The following is a 14985-nucleotide window of genomic DNA, read 5'->3' as shown; positions in this document are numbered from 1 at the left end:
AGGTAAATCAGGGTTGTATAGTGACCCTATGGGCCTTCTTTCTTTTTTTCTTGTCTTAGGCATTTTCCATCATGTGATAGCTTCAACAGACACAATTCTGATTATTTGAAAAGAAAAACCCCACAAATCTACCCCCAAAAGAACACTGGGCCATGATACAAGCCGTAATACCTAGTACTTCTGCAAATACAGGGGATGGTGAGGTGCCCCAGAAACAGACTTTTGAGATTTTATTGAAAACTCATTACATTTTCATTTCATGAGTCAAAATACAATGTTTGCTTTTAGTTCATTTACATTTTTTATTCTTACTACTTTTTACTTTTGCTAAGTCCGTTTTAAGGTTGGACTTCCATTTCTCTAGGCCTTGAGAGAAAGACAAATTCAGATACTCATGATGGGGTGCTTCTGTATTCTTTTTTTTTTTTTTAATTTTTTGTTAACATTTATTCATTTTTGAGAGAGAGAGAGACAGAGCATGAGCAGGGGAGGGGCAGAGAGAGAGGGAGACACAGAATCTGAAGCAGGATCCAGGCTCTGAGCTGTCAGCACAGAGCCCAACGCGGGGCTCGAACTCATGGACTGTGAGATTATGACCTGAGCTGAAGTCGGAAGCTCAACCGACTGAGCCACCCAGGCGCCCTGGGTGCTTCTGTATTCTTTCATGTTGTAGAAGTACACATTTGCACACAAAAATTGGTTTTTGTATCGGATTTTTGAAAATAAAAAACTACACGTAATTGAAATCCTTTTTGCAGTCCTTTCTCTCAGAGGTAACTATTGTCTTATAGTTAGTGCAGATTCTTCCTTTGAAAGTCTGAATGTTTCCCCTAGGTGTGCATGTTTGCGTTAACAATGAATAAATGGTGTTTGGGTCTTAGGATTTACATAAATGGCATTATATGGTATAGAGCATTTTGTTACTCACTTTTGCATCAAATGTTTTTATTTGAGATTTTTTTCCATGCTGATGTATGTAAATTTATCTCATTCTTTTCGGTTGCTATGTTGCATTTCATCGTAGGTATATGCCTTAATTTCTCTCTCCCTGGATAGATGTTTATTTAGGTCACCATTTTTTTGTTCCCTTAACCAATGCTTTATTGAACACCTTCATATTCCCTTAGGTACATGTAGAATGATTTGAAAGTATATACTTAGAATTGGATGCTGAATTGTAAACCAAATATATTGTTATTCTGTATAACTAAACTATTCTTTAGAGTGTGCCAGTTTGTGAGAACTCTTATTTTCCCATACAAATTCTTATAGTTAGGCTTTTTAATTTTAGGCAACCTGATGGTTGTAGTAACTAATCATTATTTCAGTTTGCATTTCCCTGAACACTAATAAGATTGAGCATCTTTTCATAGTTTATTTGTATTTTGGTCTTCTCATCTGTGAATCTCTTTCATTCTTTTTTTTATTAAAAAAATTTTTTTATGTTTATTTTTGAGAGAGAGAGAGAGAGACAGAGCATGAGCGGGGGAGGGGCAGAGAGAGAGGGAGACACAGAATCCGAAGCAGGCTCCAGGCTCTGAGCTGTTAGCACAGAGCCCAACGTGGGGCTCGAACCCACAAGCCGTGAGATCATGACCTGAGCTGAAGTCGGACGCTTAACCGACTCAGCCACCCAGGCGCCCCTGTGAATTTCTTTTAAAAATGAGGGGCGCCTAGGCGGCTCAGTCCATTAAGTGTCTGACTCTTGATTTCGGCTCAGGTAGTGATCTCACAGTTTGTGAGTTCGAGCCCTGCCTTCAGCTCTGTGCTGACAGTGCAGAGCCTGCTTGGGATTCTCTTTCTCTCCGTCTCTCTCTCTCTGCCCCTCCCCCACTTGTATTTCCTCTCTCTCTCTCTTCCCTTCTCTCAAAATAAATAAACTTTATAAAAAATAAAAATGAAACAACAAAGGAAGGTAAAACTTGGCGTTCCTTTTATTCATTCAATGAGATCGTCTACTCTGTGCTAGGCACTGGGTTCACACTCAAGATCCATTAGGAAATAAAACAAAGCCTCACAAGTCAAACAGAATTAACAAAAAAAAAAAATGTAAGAGAATGTTAAAGAGAGACACTGTATTCCAGTTTTAGCCGGAGCCCCAAAGGCCAACAACAGCAACAAGGGCCAAGTCTTCCCTTGCATCGTAGAGCCAGTTGTTAGACCCTCTGGGCAGGACTTGGCAATAGATGGAAGTCACTGCCAGCTTGGGCATTCACCCGCCTGAGGCCTGTGAAAGGAAGCAGCCGAGGGGCTGCGAGAAGCATGTCTTCGGGGAAAGTTGCTCCTGTTCCAGGCATCCCTCCAGAATGTGTACGATGCTGATGCTCTAGGAACGGCTGACATTGCTCGGGCAGAATGTGTCACATGGGAAGATCGAAGAGGTGGAGTACAGAGCCTTTTGGAACCAGTACCGACCCGACCGGAACGGGCAGAAGTGGGTGAGCCTGCCAAAGAAGGAGTGAAGACTGATCCAGGAAGTGGGAGCAGACCTTTGGTGTTCCATCGAAAAAGTCATTGCCACACCCAAATTTATCTAGGTTTTTTTTTTCTCCCGTGGTATCTTCTGGGAGTTTCACAGTTTTGCATTTTATACTGAGGTCTGTGTTCCGTCTTGAGCTAATTTTTGGGAAGGGTGTAAGGTCTGCCTGACCACTGTATATCGAGGCCAAATCTCAGGATTGTGGTGAGAAACCCTGAGGAATGAGGTCACGTTTCCCTCCAGGGCCAACTGCGTGTTTCTTAGCAGATTTGCTCCCTGTCTGTGGTGAAAGTGGTGGATTCCCTAAACTGAGTGATCCTTTCTTTGTCACGCAAATCAGTGGCGCAAATGCCCCTGTGGGACCTGGGGTCTGGGAGAACCAGCACGTGGATGCCGGTGATCATACTGCTTGATTTGCTGTGCGCCAAAGAAAGTCCTGTCTCTCTGACCCAAGAACCACATATGAAACATTAATGGTAATGAACGTATTAGCTCGTATGGAGGGTAAAATCAGATTACCAAACTGACAGTTGTATGATGAAAATTAGAGAGGCCTAGGCCTTTTGAAAAATATTTTGTCCAAAGGTTTCCCAAAGAAGACTGTGAGGAAGGGAACAGAAACAAGAGGTAGTAACAGGGTATTTAAGATATTGAGGAGTAGAAATGTTTTTGAGGCAGTTTTTTATGTCATCTGTGACTTCACACACACACCTGTTATACAGCTAATGCTCCAGGTTGGTTTGGAAAAGGAGAGGACAGTATTTCTTTTCTGAAAACTCTGTTAACCTTGTCTTGAAATGAGTATAAGCTGTTTCCCGGGGTCAGAAACAGTCACACACAGATCTCCGTAATCTGCGCATGTGGCCCACACTTTCAGATGGCAGCCTTTGCTGCCAATGTAGATAAGGTTTGTTGCATTTTGGGGGGAATGATGTTTGCTATTTATGTTTCTGTTTTCCTTCTCAATATATCTCTTGACCAAAGTCTGTAATGGTCACTTTTCCATATCACCGGAGGGTGTAAAAGCCTTTAGGAGTGTTCGTGTGAAAGTAGAATGAATTAGTAGGCCAAGGGCAGCTAGTGAGAGAGACAGTCCTGGGCAAAGGATTGTGCAGATATTATATACATTGCTGCCTTTATCCTACTGTTTTCTCGTCCTTGATTTGTTGGCTGACTCCTTGAACACGATGGAATTAGAGAATACATTCCCCAGTCACGTGAATTGCAGCTTTTCAGAAAGGCGAGCCACAGAACAATTTTATCCTGACCTGATGTCATTAGATTCTAGAGTCTGCTGTCATCACATTCCGTGTTATTGCCATGTTAATTCCACGTGGAGCTTAAACATTCAGTCTTCTGACCTGTTCCACCTACACAGGGCATTTTATGGCTTAAGGATGATGGCTTAGAAAGGAAGGGAGAGATTTACTTTGGATTAAATTCAACATGGGAAAATGCTTAAGGTAAGCCTTTAGAAGGAAAAAGAAAACCCACTGTTACATATGTCTCACGTGCTAAAGAACACTGAAGCATTCATAAACCAAGCTTTATCGCTTCCTTTGGTTTCCCATAGTAACTGAATCTCTGGAATATGTGGATATTTATCTACAGTTTTCTCTCTAGAGAGGTCCCACTTCATCCATCGTGGTTAACATTTTAAAATGTAGTAGTCAACAGGGCATAAATTTATTCTACTTAACTCCTTTAAATATAGTAGTTCAAGAGTCTCAAACAGATACTATGATTTGAAACAGGAAGACCTACCCTTTCCTTCAGGGGAGACTTTTGTGCTGGAGCCCTCTCGTATATTTCCCCTGATCTTTCTTTTTGCCTGTTTCCCTGAGTCTTTCAACTTATCTTCCCCCAATTTAGTAGATTGGGCAGGTATTGTGTTGGTAGAGATAATCTTTTAGACTAGGGCATTCCGTGGGGGTACATCTGGGTGACCATGAATTCAGACGCCATTATTTTCTCATTCCCCATTGTTTCCATATTGATAAAGTGGATATTATTCTTCAGGAGCCTTGGCAGGTTTCCACCTCTGCTCCCTACTTTTTTGCCTCATTTGACACTTTTCTCACTCTAGCCACTGCAAAGACGACCAGAGCTTGCTACCAAATTATCCTGCAGATCAAGTTACTTCAGACCACCGGCACCTTGGGTTCTCTTCCATTACTCATCGAACTATATCTCTTGATCCTAAAAGAACCCGTCTATCTGCAGTATGTAAAGTCAGTTCACGCAGAGGAAGTAAAAATTTATCTTCTTCATCAAGTGCATCTACTCACTCATCTTTCTCTGGAAGAAAATATTCTTTATTTGTGAAATTTCAGAAAAGCGGTATTTTCCCCGACTGTCAACAAAGTAGAGCCAATTTTGATTCTCAAGAAAAAAGCAGCTTCAGTGATGTAAAATTCTCCTCAAACCATTTTGGCCTTAGATCCCAAAGACTTTTCTCTGCCCCTAGACTTAGTATAATTTCCTGTTACGAGAGCACTAGTTTTTTTGATCTTCAATCAAGATGTCATAAAATCTTTAATCCAGATGAAGTTGAAACCGTTTCTAAAAGCTCAAGTATGACTAGTGCTGAAAAATATATAAGCTCTTGTTCTCCCAAATATAACATTAGGTGTTCTATGAATTTTGAAGCAAAAGCTAACTCTTCAACCCATCAGAACACTGTTGATGGAAGCATCTACCAACACAGCACGGCCACCTTACTTTCTCTTCCCACTATTTTCTATTCCTGTCAACAAGGCAAGATTGCTACTGATACCGAAGGAAGAGGCCAATCAAGGAAAGTTTCCTTTCATCCTGGTTCTCAAAGTCACTGTATCTTTCATTTTCCACCTAGGATTCAATAGCATCCCTCTCAAAGAGTAACTTCCCCTGTTTCTCTGTCATGTTGGATTTTCTTCACTTTGTAAAAATGCCACCAGCTTTATCCCACCTCAGAATGACATTGCTTCAGATTCTGTGGAAGATGAAAACATTGCTATTTCATCTCAAGATGAAGACACATCTTCATCTATTACAGTTCCTAAAATAAGGTCGCCTCAGACTTTGCCTTTTCTTCGAAGGGTAGCTCAAAGCAGAAATTTTACCACCAGGCACGCTCCATAGTCCATGGTATTCGTTGCTCAAGTTCTCACAGAAATCTGTCTTCCTAAATTTCACTGCATTTTGGGGGAAAAAAAGACCTTCATGTTGCATTCTAAATTTAACTGTAACTGCTGTCATTTTTTTGAAAGATAGTTTATTGACATTATTGGAGTTTGGAAGTCAAAGGTTATCAATCTGTTTCTGGCTTTTAACAAATTGCTTACAAATTGACTAGTCTCAAATTTCTGGGTGATGATCGTAATTATTTCTGTGATCTGAAAATAATATCAAACATTGATATATAGATCTTCTAAATGTATGACATTCTTTGAGAGTTTTAACATTTTCTTTTATCCTACTCTAATCATGAGGGACAGTATTCCTACCATGTCATCTCTAGAGCTATATTCTGTAATTCGCAAATTTTCATTTATATTAGCCTTGTTAGCTGCATTTCTCATGCCAGACATCCCCCTGACAGATGATATTTTTACTAATATAAGGATCAAATTATAAATGCAAACATATTATAATGGAAACATGTAGAATATTTCAATATTGAAACCAGTTATTTTGACTAAATAATTTTCATATACATTTGTGTGTGCATGTCTGGGACTTCAGAGAACTCGATATCAGAGGTAATAGATTCATAGATTAGTCGTTATTTTTTTTTTTATTTTTTTTTTAATGTTTATTTATTTTTGACCGAGAGAGAGAGACAGAGCATGAGCGGGAGAGGGGCAGAGAGAGAGGGAGACACAGAATCCGAAGCAGGCTCCAGGCTCTGAGCTGTCAGCACAGAGCCCGACGCGGGGCTCGAACTCACAGACCGCGAGATCATGACCTGAGCCGAAGTCGGCCGCCCAACAGACTGAGCCACCCAGGCGCCCCAGTCGTTATTTTTAAAAGTGAATATTTTTCAGACTTTTTCCAAAATTTTTATTAAAAAAATTTTTTTAATAAAATTTTTATTTTAAAAAATGTCTCCCGAAATTTTATTTTTGAGTAAATATTTTTCAATTTTTTCACACTGTATTAAAGTTTATAAATGTTTATCAGAATAAGTAATGAATGGAAAACGCATATAGGCCATTAAAAATACTTAAGTTAGAATATAGCTGGTCTTTGTAGAGGAAAGGAATTGGCATTATTTTGAATTGTATGTCATAATAAAATGCCCCCTAAACCTATATCATTGGGCTAAGATGTTACTTTTACTTTTGCGTTTTTCTCCTCCTTTTAGCGTGTATCTTAAAAAAGTTTTTTTTCTACTTCAGTTTTTTATTTGTGGTGAAATACACATCACATAAAATTTACTGTCTTAACCATTTTTAAGTTTCGTGGCATTAAATACATTCATATGGTTATGCAACCATTATCACCATTTATCTCCAGAATTTTTTTCATCTTCCTAACGGAAATTCTGGACCCAATAAACAATCATCTCCCACTCTCCCATCCCGCGACCACCCTTCTACTTTCTGTCTCTGTGAATTTGTTTCCTCTAGAAGTGGAATTATATGGTATTTGTCTCTTTGTAACTGGCTATTTCACTTAGCATAATGTCCTCAGCGTTCCTCCATGTTGCAACATGTGACAGTTTCCTTATTTTTTAAGGTTGAGTAGTATTACTTTGAATGTATATACTTATTTTACTTATCTCTTGATCTGTTGATGGACACTTTTGTTGTTGCTTCTACCTTTTGGCTGTGATGAATAATGCCGCTATGAGCGTGGGTGTACAAAGATCTCTTCAAGGCTCTGCTTTCAGTTCTTTTGATTATATATCCAGAAATGGAATTACTGGGATTATATGGTAATTCTGTTTTTAATTTTTTGACGTACTACCGTATTTTTTCCATAGCACAGAGGCACCATTTTATGGTCCTCCAAGAGCTCACAAGGATTTCAGTTTCTCACATCCACACCAACACTTGTTCTTTTCTAGTTTTTGACAGTAACCATCCTAACAAGGTGGCATCCTATTGTGGTTTGCATTTCCCTAATGCGTAGTGACATTGAGCATTCTTTCATGTGCCTTTCATGGCCTTTTGTATATCTTCTTTGGAAAAATATTCCTTCGAACCCTTTGCCCATTTTTTAATTGGGTTCTTTGCTTTTTGTTGTTGAGTTGTAGGAGTTCTTTATATATCCTGGATATTAATCCTTTATCAGATATATGATTTACAAATACTTTCTCCCATTACGTGGGTTGCCTTTCACTTGTTGATTATGTCCTTTGATGGACAGAATTTAATTTTAATTTTGATGTCTAATTTATTTTAATTTTGATGTCCAGTTTATCTATTTTGCTTCTGTTGTCTGTGCTTTTGTTGCCATATGCAAGAAATCATTACCAAATACAATGTCATGAAGTTTTCCCCATGTTTTCTTCTAAGAGTTTCATAGTTTGGATTTTACATTTACTAAATGATCCATTTTGAGTTAATTTTTAATTTTTGCATATAGAGGGTCTAATGTCATTCTTTTGCATGTGAATATCCAGCTTTCCCAGCACCATTTGCTGAAGAGACTTCCCTTTCTCCATTGAATAGTCTTGCCACCCCTGTCAAAAATCATTTGACCATATATGTAAGAGTTTATTTCTGGGCTTTCTGTTCTATTGATGTATATGTCTAACTTTATGTCAGCCCACATTATTTTGATTACTGTAGCTTTGTAATAAGTTTTAAAATCAGGAAGTATGATATCTCCACCTTTATTCTTTTTCAAGGTTGTTTTGGCTATTCGCAGTCCCTTGAGATTCCATATGATTTGTAGGATGGATTTTTCAACCTTTACAAAAAACATTGTTGGAATTTTGGGAGGGATTGCACTGAATCTATAAATTGTTTGGGTAGTATTGACATCTTAACAATATTAAGTCTCCAAATCCATGGCATGAGATTTCCAATTGAGTCGTCTTTAACTTTTTTCAGCAATGTTTTATAGTTTTAAGTGTACAAATCTCTCATTCCTTTGTTAAGTTCACTCCTAGGTATTTTATTCTTTTTGATGTTATTACAGAGTCATTTTCTTTATTTCCTTTTCAGATTGCTTCTTGTTAATGTATAGAAACAACTGGTGTTTGCAAATTGATTTACATTCTGAAACTTGGCTGAGTTTGCTTATTAATTGTGTGTGTGTGTGTGTGTGTGTGTGCATGTGTGAAATCTTTAGGATTTTCTACATATAAGATCATGTCATCTGCTAAGAGATAATTTTGTTTCTTCCTTTCTGATGTAGGTATCTTATTTCTTTTTCTTGCCTAATTGATCTGGCTAGGACTCCTAGTACTGTACTGAATAGAAGTGGCAAAAGCAGTCACTCTTGTCTTGTTTCTGTGGTTAGAGGAAAAGCTTTCAGTCTTTCACCATTGAGTATAATACTAGCTATGGGCGTTTCATAAATGGCCTATAATATGTTGAGGTAGTTTCCTTCTGTTGCTGGTTTGCTACACATTTTTATCATGACTGGGTGTTGAATATTGTCTGGTGCTTTTTTCTGCACCAATTGAAATGCTCACATGTTCCCCCCCTCCCTTAATTCTGTTAATGTGGTATATCACATTGGTTTTCATATGGTGAACTGCCCTTGCATTCCTACTTGGTCATGGTGTATAACCATTTTAATGTGCTTTCAAATTCTGTTTGCTGTTATTTCTTTGAGGATTTTTGCATCAGTATTCATCAAAGCTGTTGGTCTGGTTTTCTTATAGCATATTTGTATGGCTTTGGGATCGTGGTAATAATGACCTCCTCATAGAATGAGCTAGGAAATATTCCTTTCTCTTCAACTTTTTGGGGAGTTTGAGGAACTAGTTAATTCTTTAGGAACTAGTTAATGTTTTGGGGAGTTTTAGGAACTAGGTCATGTTTGGTGGAATTCACCAGTGAAGCCATGTGATCCTGGGCTTTCATTTGTTAGGAAGTTTTTGATTACTAATTCAATCTCCTTATTAGTTATAGATCTGTTCGGATTTTCTGTTTCTTCCTGATTCAGTCTTAGTAGGTGGTATGTTTCTAGGGATTTGTCAGTTTCATCTAGGTTATCCAGTTTGTTGGCACGCTATCCTTGATGGTACTCTCTTATAACCCTTTTTATTTCTGTAAAATTGATAGTGATATTCCTCTTTCATTTCTGATTTCAGTGATGTGATTTTCTATCCTTTTTTTCTTAGTTCAGCTAAAGGTTTGTCAATTTTGTTGATCTTTCTGAAGAACCAATTCTTGGTTCCATTGATTTTTCTCTTTAAAAGAAATTCTCTATTATGTTAATTTCTGCTCTCATCTTTTTATTTCCTTTCTTTTGCTAACTTGGGGTTTAGTTTACTCTTCTTTCTCTAGTCTCTTGAGCTGTAAATTTAGATTGTTGATTTTATATCTTTCTTTTTAATGAAAGCATTTATAACTATAGATTCCCCCCTTACCACTGCTTTCACTGCATCCTGCACACTTTGGTATGTTGTGTTTTTGCTTTCTTTTGACTCCAGATATTCTCTAATTTCCCTTGTGATTTCTTCTTTGACTCATTTGTTGTTTAAGAGTGTGTTGTTTAATTTCCGCTTATTTGTGGATTTTCTAGTTTTCCTTCTGCTGTTGACTTACACTTTCATTTTATTGCAATCAATAAATATGCTTTGTATGATTTTAAATCTTTTAAAATTCATTAAGACTTGTTTTGTGTAATATATGATGTACGCTGGGGAATGTTCCATGTTCACTTGAGAACAATGTATTCTTCTGTTGTTGAGTGGACTATTCTGTATTTGTCTGTTAGGTCAAATTGTTCTATAATGATATTCAAATCCTCTGTTTCCTTATTGATCTTCTATCCTGTTGTTCTATCCATTATTGAAAGTGACATATCAAAGTCTTCTACTGTTATTATGTTGCTGTATATTTCTCCTTTTAATTCTGTCAATGTTTGCTTCATATATTTAGGACCTCTAATGTAAATATATGAAGAATATTACATATTCCTCGTCAATTGAGTCTTTTATTGAGATATAATGTCCTTCTTTGTTTCTTGTAAAGTTTTGACATAAAGTCATTTTTGTTTGATATAGCCAACCCTGTTCTCTTTTGGTTATTATTTACATGAAGCATCTATTTCATCTTTTTACTTTCAACCCATATGTGTCTTTAGTTCTAAAGTGAGTCTTTTATAGACAGCATATACTTGATCCTGGTTTTTAAAATCTTTTCTACCAGGGCACCTGGGTGGCTCAGTCGATTGAGCATCTGACTTCAGCTCAGGTTGTGATTTCACAGTTCATGAGTTCAAGCCCCACATCAGGCTCTGTCCTGACAGCTCAGAGCCTGGAGTCTGCTTTGGATTCTGTGTCCCCCTCTCTCTCTCTCTCTGCCCCTCCCTAGCTGGTGCTCTTTCTCTCTCAAAAAAACAAAACAAAACAAAACAAAAAAACAAACAAACTTAAAAAAAAAGAAAAAATCTTTTCTACCAACCTGTGTTTTTTGATTGGAGAATTTAATCCATTTACATTTAAGTTAATTACTAATTAATTGGTAATTTAAATTAATGACCAAATAATTACTAATTTAAATTGATTAATAGAGATTAACTTACTATTGCCATTTTATTATTTGTTTTCTATATGTCTTATAGCTTTTTTAATCCTTCATTTCTTCTGTTACTACTGCCTTACTTTGCATTTACTTGAGTTTTTGCAATGACACATTTTGATTCGCTTCCCATTTCCTTTCATGTGTATTCTGTAGATATTTTCTTTGTGTTTACCATGGGCACTGCATATAATATCCTAAAGTTATAACAATCTATTTTAAACTGATACCAACGGAACTTCAATTGCATTCAAAAGCTCTTCTCCTTGGGGTGCCTGGATGGCTCAGTCGGTTAAGCCTCTAACTTCGGCTCAGGTCATCTCATGGCTCCTGAGTTTGAGCCCTGCATTGGGCTCTGTGCTGACAGCCCGGACCCTGGAGCCTGTTTCAGATTCTGTGTCTCCCTCTCTCTCTCTCTCTCTCCCCCCACTCCCACTCGCGCTCTGTCTCTCTCTCAAAAATAAATAAAAACATTAAAAAAAAACACCTCTTCTCCTTTGATAGCTCCACCCCTCATTTAGTTATTGATATCACAGATTATATCTTTATATATAATGTAGCCATACAGATTTATCATTATTTTATGCTTTTTTCTTTTAAATACTGTAAAAGAATAAAAAAGGAGTTATGAACCAAAATTATAATAAAACCAAAATTATAATAAAAAACCAAAATTATAATAAGTTTATCCATGTATTTACCTTTATCAAAAACTTCATGTTTTCATATGGCTTCAAGTTGCTGTTAATGTCCTTTCATTTCAACTCGAAGGACTCACTTTAGCATTTCTTGTAGTACAGTTCTAGAGGTAAAGAACTCAGCTTTTGTTTATCTGGGAATGTCTTAATTTCTCTCTTATTTTTTGAAGGTCAGTTTTGTTGGATATAGAAGTTTTGGGTGACAGTTTGTTTTTTCTTTCAGCACTTTAAATATATTATCCCACTGCCTTCAGGCCAGAAGGTTTCTGCTGAGAAATCCATTCATAATCTTATTGGAGATCCTTTATATGTGATAAGTATTTTCTTTTGCTGCTTTCAAGACTTAAAATTTGTCTTTAATTTTCCACAGTTTGAGGGTTTGTCTTGGTGTGGATTTCTTTGGATTTATCCTACTTGGAATTCACTGAGCTTCTTATATTTGTATATCTATATCTTTCTTTAAATTTGGGGAGTTTTTGGCCATTATTCCACAAAATAAGCTCTGTGTCCCTTTCTCTCTTCTTCTGGTATTCTAATAATATGTATATTGGTCTGGTTTATGTTATTCTGCAGAGTTTCTTAGGCTCTGTTCACTTTTCTTTATTTCATTTTTTTTTTTTTTTTTTTTTTACTTTTCAGATTCATCAATTTAAAATAATCTGTCTTCAAGTTTGCTGATACTTTATTCTGCTTGCTTGAGTATGTTGTTGATCCTCTCTAGTGAATTTTTTAAGTTACTTATTTTATTTTTTCAGCTCCAAAATTTGTTTGATTTAAAAAAAATAATTTCTAGCTCTTTGTTGATATTCTCATTATGTTCATATATTGTTTTCCTGATTTTCTTGTGTTCTCTCTCCATGTTTTCCTTTGGCTCTTAGAGCATACTTACCACCATTGTTTTTAAAATTGTTGTCTTGTAAGTCTAAATCCTGTATTTCTTTAGAGTCAGGTTCTGGAAATTTATTTTGTTCATTGTTTTGTTCATTTATTTTGTCCATCTTTCCCTATTTCTTTCTATGGTTCATAATCTTTTGTTGAAAATTACAAATCTGAAAAACAGCCACCTAGCCTGGCCTTTGTAGATTGACTCCATGCAGTGGAAGACCCTCGCTAATTAGCCCAGTGCAAAGGCTTAAGGACTGTCAGGTCTTTTCTAGTCATTAGTTTTCCCTGGGCCTGTTTGTGTGTATTTTCCTCCTAATTATCCTATATACATGACTTTTTACATATGTATTTAATTTAATTAATTTTAATTTTATTCAATTTTGTTTAATTTTATTTTTTTGAGTGGGGGCAGAAGGAGAGAGAGAGAGAATCCCAAGCAGACTCCATGCCCAGTGTGGAGCCCAACATGTGGCTTAATCTCACAACCATGAGATCATGACCTGAGCTGAAATCAAGAGTTGGACACTTAACCGACTGAGTCACCCAGGCATCCCTAAATATCTTAATTTCAGTGAGCCTTACCCCTGTTTTTAGATCTCATTGTGTTCCTCTCCCCATAATCTCACAAATGCACCCATGAGTTTGCAGACTCCTATAGTTCTCACATGCCATGGTGCCTGCCACTGATTTTAGCAATCTCCAGTCTGATATCCAATGATGCCTTCATTTCTGTCTAAGCTCTAAGGCAAGCAAAACAGAAACCAGTCTCTCAGGAAGCCATCAGACATGCCAGGACATTGCAAACAAGATCCACTCTTTTCCTCCTGTCCCAAGGGAGGAGCTGGGAATTGGACAACTTCTTCCCGTCTATGCTGTATGATGCCAGGGAGGGGTGAGGCAAGGGTGAACAAAAATGCCAGGAAGTTTCCTACCACTGCGAGTATGGCTTGTTCTTGATTTGACATTCACTTTGTTGTTCCAAATCTTTGACTAGCTTCTAAATCTCCCACAAAGCCGTTTCATTCTGCCTGTTGTTCACCTAGTGTTTCCATGTCAGAATGAGAGCCTAGAGCTTCCTATCCACCATCTTGCTGACATCAGTCTCTCTTGGTGTGTATCTTTTGGAAAAAAAATGTTGGAGGGAATGAGGTGTTAGGTAAGGCTGAACAAAAGGAACTGATCAGGGTGCCTGATGTGGGGGATGACACGGTGCTATAGCCAGGCATGTTTTTGCCTATTCTGATGCTGCTCACTACTGATATACTTTTGTAAACACACTACTTTCTTTTCCTAGAAAATAATGTCATTTTCTCTTTAAATAGTGCAGTGATACCTTTAGAGATGCTATTGTTGCTATCGAAGCAAGTAATTGATTGTGCAGAAGAAATGAAGGCGTAGGGGAAAAGGCATAGATCTTATTCAAATTGGGAGCAATAAATAGGGCCAGAAAAGTACATGAAATGACAAATGTTTGTAAGTAAATTTGACATTTTAAGGTGGGACTCTCCAGACCTGCTAAAAGAAAATTCTGACATCCGATAATCTATGAACTGCCTTTCCCTGGCCTAGTCCAGATCTGAGCTCTAACCCAAAATTAACACATGTTCGAGTTTTCCCAGACCTGTTTAGATATGCCCTGTTTTTAAAATTTGCTTTTAAAACTTTTTGGTAATTTTTGATAAATGCCCAGTTAGAAGATTACTGTCCAAAGTAGGAAAACAGTTTCCCCACACTTGAGTGTTTCTAAATGTGGGGAAGAGACTAGCCTAGATGTTCTCTTTTGTTTTATTGGCCAGTTTGTCTATTGCTATGCCATTTCCATGTTGACTTCTTGTAGTTTTATCCTTTATATTACAGCACTGATGGCTGTTATTTAAAAGTGTCTTTGCTCTTCTTGTACTTGCCCTTCCATATTGATTTTAGAGTCAGGTAAGTTCCATAGGAAAAAAAAAACATTGTGGTTTTGACTGGAATTGCATTAAAGTGTAGTTAAATTTGGGGCTATATGAAATTGGTTCAATGTTAAGTTTTCCTATCCATGGTATCTTTTTCTAATTATTTAGATATTCTTAATGTCACCAAATAGTATTTTTATAATTTTCTATCGAAAAGTAAAAACAAAAACCAATGTGGAATTTTACCCTAGGTACCATGTATTTTTCCTGCTATTGTAAACATTATAATTTATGAAGTTACATTCTCTAACTTGTTTTATAGATATAAGAACATGATT

The 14985-nt window shown here is 37.0% G+C and overlaps 1 protein-coding gene across 6 annotated transcripts in view; it reads left to right on the top strand.

The window, feature by feature from the left end:
• Positions 1 to 14985, top strand: part of RMDN2 (regulator of microtubule dynamics 2) — a 76558-nt gene that overhangs the window by 13098 nt on the left and 48475 nt on the right. For 3 of the 6 annotated variants that reach the window (XM_042933225.1, XM_042933223.1, XM_042933224.1), the window contains exons 1-2: positions 3796 to 3942; positions 4566 to 5276. The exons of 2 other annotated variants lie outside the window; for them this stretch is intronic. In XM_042933225.1, coding sequence (XP_042789159.1) covers positions 3926 to 3942; positions 4566 to 5276 — 728 coding nt within the window. In that variant the 5' untranslated portion in view covers positions 3796 to 3925. Of the gene's footprint in view, positions 1 to 3795; positions 3943 to 4565; positions 5277 to 14985 lie in introns of those variants that run through there. One more of the 6 variants, XM_042933228.1, reaches the window with a different exon arrangement.

Source organism: Panthera leo, chromosome A3 (assembly GCF_018350215.1).
Source record: "Panthera leo isolate Ple1 chromosome A3, P.leo_Ple1_pat1.1, whole genome shotgun sequence".
Taxonomy (NCBI): domain Eukaryota; kingdom Metazoa; phylum Chordata; class Mammalia; order Carnivora; family Felidae; genus Panthera; species Panthera leo.
The sequence above is the reverse complement of the archived record's forward strand: the minus strand, read 5'-3'. Positions and strand labels throughout refer to the sequence as shown.